The following is a 7,300-nucleotide window of genomic DNA, read 5'->3' as shown; positions in this document are numbered from 1 at the left end:
TCCCATTCATTAGGACCCTTTCCGAGCCTCCTTCCCCAGCAAAAACCGGGAAATGCTTCGCGTGGTTACAAAAGGAGGGAGCGGCCGGCTTCCTAGCCTCACGCCTCAGAGAGTCAAGAACGTGCAGATCTTTTGTCCCCGACCCCTTCCGCGGCTTGGTCGCGGGGGTGACGACCCCGCCCCACCCCCGCCTAAGCAGATGCCGCCCCGGCGCCCTAGTCCCCCGCCCCTCGTAGATTCCCGGCGCCCGCCGGTTTGCCGTGACGTGGCCGGCGGCGCGCGCATGCGTCGCTCTGCCTGGTCGCTTTCCTTGGGCCACCGCCTCCCGACGGGCTGGAGTGGGCGGGGCCTGTGGTTCGGGAAGCCGCGCGGACGGAGCGGGAGGAGCGCGTGTGTGCTCTAGGCCGGTGCGCGGGGCTCGCGAGCTGGTCGGCAGCCGAGGCGGAGGAGGAGTTGAAGGCGGTGGCCGTGGCTCCCGCCCGCACGGAGAGCCAGTCCCACGAAGCCCCCCTCCCACTCCCAGGCGGGCGGGCGGCGGCGGCGGCGGGAGGAGGAGAAGAAGGAGGGAGCGTCTCTGCCGCCGCCTCCTGGTCCCCAACGCCGATCTGCCGCCGCCACCTCCCTCCGCGGCCATCCTCCCTCCACGGTCCTGCCGCGGCCCCCCCTGTAGTCCGAGGTGCCCCGCGCGGAGCCGGAGCCAGCCTCGACAGAGGGAACGGTCGCGGCCTCGCGGCCCGCGCGGGCTGACGAGAGGAGAGCGAGGCACCGCGCGATCCCCGAGGATCCGCACGCCGGGCAGCGCGGCCCGAGCAGCGCGAGGAGCAGCGGGCGGGCGGGCGGCGCCGGGCCCGGGCCGCCCTCGCTCCTGCGCCCCGGCCCCGCCGCCCGCGCCGGGGCGGTCGCCAGCTGAGGAAGGCGCCGCAGTCTCCGGGCCTCGCCGCCCCGCTCGAGTGTCCTCGGCACCGAGGGCTCGCGGGTCCTGAGGGGAGGAGGCGAGCCAGGGGCCGGGCACTGAGCTCTTTGGCGCCCCCACCCCCGTTTTCGGAGCCCTCCACGCTGCGGCCACTGTCCCCTCCGGACCATGGCTGACGACGACGTGCTGTTCGAGGATGTGTACGAGCTGTGCGAGGTGATCGGCAAGTGAGTCTCCACGCGGGGGAGCGGGAGTGTGGGAAAATGCATTTAGTGATGCCCGGGTCCTTCCGCACCCGCACCCACCCGGGTCTGCCCCCTGCCCTTCCTCCCCTCCTCCTCCCCTGTCCTCCTCACCCCGGAGTATTTATAGACGTGTACCTGGACCTCCAGCCGGGCGGGAGTCTGGGGGCTTCTCGGCGATCCGTGGAGGCCGATGAGCCGAGGTCGGCCCCCTTATGAGGCGTGGGGCCGGCTGAAATCTGCTGTCTGCATTTTATCTGACGGTTGCACAGGGACGTGGCAGAACCGATTTTATAGTTGCTTCCTGGGAACAGTTGGGCTTATTGTTACCTTGCGTGTACCACAGACCATTAAAGAAAAGAGCAGCTTGCATTTCATTGCTTCCGTGGAGAGACAGAGAAAGAACGTCCAGGGTCTTAAATTGTGGGGTGTGGGTCTATTGTGCATGGTATTAGATACATGCCTTTGTGTTCACCCCATGCCCGGATTGGAGGGGGTCATTTAAGACGGGGTGCGTTCGGTTTCAGCAAATTCTTCACCTGGTGTAGACCAACGTGGAAAGAGTTGGGGGGTTCCGAATTTTTAATGCCTCGTTATGCAATGACTGTTAAATCAGTGTTCGAGGCTTCCCTCGACTGTTGGGATGGTGGTTAGCGTGGTAGCGCCGTCTGCTTTGAGTCACCGGGCTGGTCCAGAATATAGAACTGACAGTCCAAATGCTCATCCTTTCATCTGTGTTGTATAATTACACTAGGGAAAAGCAGGGAATCAGATTAATCACAGGGCTGATTGAGAATTAAATCTGCAGTTCTTCATCTAATTGTCCATTCCTTAAATCTGTTTTGAATAGTTTCCTTTTCATTCTTGTCAAACAGTATTCCAAGTGCACAATCCTGCTAATTTGCTTGTGAGGGAAATGCTGGCGATCTGAAGTTGATTTCCTAGTTCAGCGTGTATTCTGTGGCTTTAGAAGTTGAGGAGATAAAATTGAAGAGAAATTTTTTGCCTAGTTTTTAAGGATTGGTAGATAGCTACCGTTGAAATATTTTACCTCTTTTTGGAAGTGGTGCTTTATTGTCTATTTTAAGGTCCGCAGTTGGGAAATGAAACCAAGACCTTAGAGCAGTTGGCTCAATCTCTTTTTTAAGTTGTCTGCAGTACTGAATTTCAATTTGTTTAAGTGTGGATAACTCACTAATTTCCTTCCATGTTGAGGTATTACAGTGTTGCCTCACATGGTGAGATTGTGGGTAGAGCTTGCTACATACTTTGCTCAGATCCAATTGATACAAGGACATGTTACTCTTTGCCCCTATTGTTACATGACTAGCTTGTCTACTGGAAGAACAGTATCCAAATGTGCTCTGTTAAGGTGGTTGTGGAAGTGCTCTAGAGCAGAGCAGTCTGTACAGTATTTAATGCGAGCCACGTATATAATTTTATATATGTAAAATTTGCATGTGTGAATTTTCTAATAGCCACATTAAAAAGATTAAAAGCAAGTAGGTGCAATTAATTTTCACAAAATATTTTCTCTTACCCAGTAGATCCAGACTATATCACGTCAACATGTAATCAGTATAGAAATCATTAGTGAGGTATTTTACGTCTTTTCTTTCATAATCTTCAAAATCCAGTGTGTATTTTACACTAACCATACATCTCCGTTCTGATACTAAGCTGAATTTTCATCAGACATACTTGTTCTGTATTTAGGTTTCATAAAATTTGCATTTGCAAAAGTAGGTTCACATACCCAAGTTGTTGCAAACATACCTAAAAGTTTTCTAATAACTGAATTATCTCTTTCTAAATTTAATGTAAATTAATTAAAAAGAAAGAAAATTCAGAATTCAGCTCCTCATTTGGATTAGCCACATTTCAAGTGCTTGTATCCATATGTGAATAGCACAGTTCTAGAAAGACAAATATGTCAAAAAAAAAATCTTGGTTTCTTCATTCTTGGCATCCAAGAAGGTAAATAAGGTGTTTCCCAAAAGCCCCCAAATGATTGCGTGGGGGCGGGAGTGGGTACCAAGGGGAATGATGTTTGTTGTGTCTCAGTTATATTTGATTCAAATGAGCCAGCAAAGTCATAATCGGAAAATGTGAGATTAAAATGTTAGTTCTATTGTGATGATGGAATATAGGCATCATTGAATCAATGTTAGTAGCTAGTTCTGATTCCTTGAGATCTGAAAGAGTGATGATGTGATCTCTTTGGATATTGAAAAGAAAAGTGGTCAGCATCACATTAGCACAATCGGTATTCTGCTGACTTATAATTGATAGAATATTTTCAGGAAATGCCTCTGGGAGAACGAGGTTCATCTCCTCTGTTACTTCAGAGCTGCACGAGGAGGGGGAACAAGCTAATTTTGAGGTGATAGGTCCTCTGTGGCTACCTTAACTATTGTGAATGTGAAGCCTTGTTCATATCCTACAAAGCCTGACTTGGTCAGTGCCGATTATGATATGTCGTTCCATGAAATAATGCATTCAAGGTAGGCTTTGTGGCAGAGAACATAATGCTAGTGTTCCTCACCCTGTGTAAAGGTTGGAGGGTTTTCTCTGGTAAATTGTCTCAGCATATATTGATCTGAAAATTGAAATTCACTTGAGATTTTCTTGCAGGGTCTCTGACAGCAGGCATTTAAACTCAGAATTTGTTCAACTCTGGATTTAAACAGAAAGCCCTTGAAGACATTCACTTTGCACAGAAAACCTTCTTGATTGCTATCCAAGTTCTCTGGAATTGTGATTCCTCTTTTATAACTAAATTAGCATCACAAGTTGTGTTTGACCCCTAGGATTTAACAGGTTTAAATTTTCACTGAAGTGCTTTAAAATGGATTTCACCTTTTTACCCATCTGTTGACTACCCACTCAACTCCCCTGCCTCACTACTTACCTGCTCACTCACCCACCCATTATTTTACTGGGAATCAGTTGTCTGATTCATTATGAATATTGGGAGAATGCCCTTCCTTTTTTTTTTAATTTAAACTCTTTTCCCCTGTGTTTCTTATTTTTGAAAGTCTTGCAAGTGGTCCTTGAATGCCTATTGTTTCCATGACATTTTCCCATGTAACATCTTTCAAGTGACTGAAACAAACGGTCTATGCTGTCATTGTCCCAAAACTTCTTGTCTTAGCAAATGTAGCAAATTACTGGAAGGGAAAGGTATTATGCAAATACAGGTAATCAGCTAATTTTTATGGTCATGAGCATTTACTGTATCTTTTGCAAATTGATGGTTTTATAGGCAAGTGCACAATCAGTAATATTACATGAAGGAAATTTTAAAATGATTCATCCAAATTAAAATGTAGAAATGCCTACCTTCATGGTACAGCAGTTTTCTGTGAAAGAGAGTAGCAAAATGTACTGTTTTCACCTTGTGTAGGCTGAATATTTTTGCCTGGGTATTTAGTAACCTGTAACTTCTGACTTTCCTGCTTTGGTAGGACATAAACTAAAATTGGAATGATGCAGTCTGACCCTTGCTCAAGGATGACATACAAGTTTGTGAGGCGTGCTGTATTTGCTTACACCTCAAGAGCACTTATCATATTTAGTTACAGTTTCTTATTTATGAGTCACTCGCCCTAGCTAACAGGGAGCTTCTTGAGGGCAGGAAATATATCTTACATATCTTTCTTTATTATTAACACAAAACCTGCAATGTAACAGTTGTTCATTAGCTATGGAATGAATTGAGTAGTTTTATAATAAAATCTCATTGAAAGGCAAAATGCATGTTTATCAACTTTAGAGCAATTATTGTCCCAAAAGGCTGTATTAAAGTAGTAGTTGACCACCTGGCTGCATATTAGACTCACCAGGGGAGCTTTTAAAAAAGATCAATGAGAGGGCCTTGTGTCAGAGCAATGAACTCAGAATCTCTGGGAGAGGGTTCTGGTCATTGGTATTTTTTAAAGGTCTCTAAGTGATTCTAATGTGCAGGTATGATTGAGAGACACTGGTTTAAAACTTAGGTTATGTATGTAATATTTTGGGACTGGCTTTTCAAAGGCTCACAGTTTTTAAAAAGTGGAATAAATATTTGGGGGGGGAGTATCAAAGCCAAAAGACCAAGACATGGGTTTTATTTTCTCTACACTGTGTTTTTGAGCCTTATTGTATTAACAGTTTTGTTTCAGCCTATGTTTGCTGTTGATTTCTTTGGGTCTTTTAAGATTTACATTGATTTATGACACTCATCTAATGCTAACATGGTGATTGTCTGATGCTTGGAACAGCATAGAACAAGGATTGCTTCAATAACAGTTGATGATGGCTGTCTACTATGACGACTTAATTTAATAACAAGGCATCTATCAGTTTAGTATGGATTGTGTTTGCACATACACTCTATTAAAAGGATATGGTTAAGTTGCTTATATACTTTAAATTTCCTACTTGCAATTCCAGTAATGCTGCTTGTCAGAGAATTGAGTTAAATGCAGTGTTTGTGTAAAAACCAGATTAATAATATGCAGAATATATAATTTAGCATAGAGAAAATTCAGCTTTACTAATTTGTCCTAATTACTATGGCTTTCACATATATTGATTGGCCCAGTGATTTGGGTTTCTAGTACCATGGGGTAGGGGTGGGGGGAGGAACAGTGTTACATCATGTTGGAACATCTTTCCCAAGAACTTTAGCAAGACGTGATAGGTAAACTAGTTGTTCATGTTAGGAAATAAAGTCAAGTGAGAGCCTAAAGGAACCAAGAATTTTCCAGAAATGAGATGTTTCATGAAAGAAGTGCTTGATCCGAGGGACAATCATTTAACAAGGGAAAAAGAAACACAATCACCAGAGTGCTGGTGCCCCAGAAAGATCAAGCTGTGGGGGATCAACTGAAGTCCTGCAGAGGAAAAGCATGTTACATGCAGATTCCTCCAGACGGCAGGTGTTATCGGGAGGGGGTAAGCAGTGGTGATCCCTGATGACGGAGTTTGATTCTAAGACCCCTTTGGAGTGAACTGAGCTTCTCAGTTGTGCATGTGCACAACCTTCTCCGAGTATCTTCATGTCCACTTTCTACAGACTGCTTTAGGACTTTAAGTGTGGTTTGCACATGGTCTTCATAATGTTTCCTGTGGTTTTTCCCTTACCTTCCAAGATGGTGACATATTCTGTGGCCTTGACATGTGCAATTCCCCCCAACCCTCCATTTCTGCCTCGTATCTGCAATGGTTTCACCTGATGAACTATAGCTCCTTAATGTCCCTTATATTGTGTTTCTAGATAGCTCCTTTAAATTGAAAATTCTTTCACCATCCTCAGTGATAGCTTTACTCAGTAAATTAAAGAAGCAGGCGTACCTCACTTTTGGAGATGGTGCTTGAATTATTGCATTTTGTAAATGTTTTCACGTTTTAAATCTGGAAGAAATGGTTTAAAGGAACTTTGACATATGTTCACAAGTTAAAAAAAATCTTTTGTAACTTAACATGTCTTTTTCATGAAGGGACAATTATGCCTTCAAATATTAGGCATTTTACATATGTTAGCTCCTTTCATTGTACCCATTTTACAGAAAACACTGAGATTCAGAGGGATCAGTAACTTGCTCAAGATCACATGGGAATCCTACCAGTTCTAAACCCCGTTTATTTCATGCTGCAGTCTGCTGTTGATTCCAGCTGTGAAAATACTGCAGTGGGTGTCCTTAAAGTAAGGCATATGTCTTTATTTCCAGAATTTACTGCAAATTTTAATTGTTCGACATTTTGGTTAAATTTCTTACCTCTTCAGTAGACGTTCCATGCATTCATGCTCAGTCGCTTAATCGTATCTAACTCTGCGACTCCATGGACTGTAGCCCACCTGGCTCCTCTGTTCATGGGATTCTCCAGGCAAGAATGCTGGAGTGGGTTGCCATTTCCTTCTCCAGTGGGTCTTCCTGAACCCAGGGATCTCCTGAATTGGCAGGCAGATCCTTTACCATTGGGCCACATGAGAAGCCCAGAGGTTCGTTGTCTCATCTTATTTCATTTTTCTTTTTGTCTTTCTAATAAAATATCAGCGTTTGCCACCAGACTGATAAGTTTATGCATTCCTTAGCCATGGCAATATAGAATGTTGACTATCCATCCAAAATATAATTTGTTCGGAACTTTCTCCACCCTT

General features: G+C 44.9%; 1 protein-coding gene and 1 pseudogene across 8 annotated transcripts in view; both read left to right on the top strand.

Moving 5' to 3' along the window:
• Positions 1-352: 352 nt before the first annotated feature.
• CASK (calcium/calmodulin dependent serine protein kinase) overlaps positions 353-7,300 on the top strand; it is a 377,321-nt gene continuing 370,373 nt past the window's right edge. For 4 of the 8 annotated variants that reach the window (XM_086387080.1, XM_086387078.1, XM_086387076.1 and 1 more), the window contains exon 1: positions 353-1,140. In XM_086387080.1, coding sequence (XP_086243206.1) covers positions 1,082-1,140 — 59 coding nt within the window. In that variant the 5' untranslated portion in view covers positions 353-1,081. The remainder of the gene's footprint in view (positions 1,141-7,300) is intronic. The other 4 variants (XM_086387075.1, XM_086387073.1, XM_086387079.1 and 1 more) reach the window with 2 other exon arrangements.
• Positions 4,608-4,703, top strand: LOC147340209 (U6 spliceosomal RNA; annotated as a pseudogene).

The sequence above is a fragment of the Bos grunniens genome, chromosome X, assembly GCF_055505025.1.
Source record: "Bos grunniens cultivar Pamir isolate PY7600 chromosome X, Bosgru_T2T1.0, whole genome shotgun sequence".
Taxonomy (NCBI): domain Eukaryota; kingdom Metazoa; phylum Chordata; class Mammalia; order Artiodactyla; family Bovidae; genus Bos; species Bos grunniens.
This window is presented reverse-complemented; position numbering and strand designations above follow the sequence as displayed.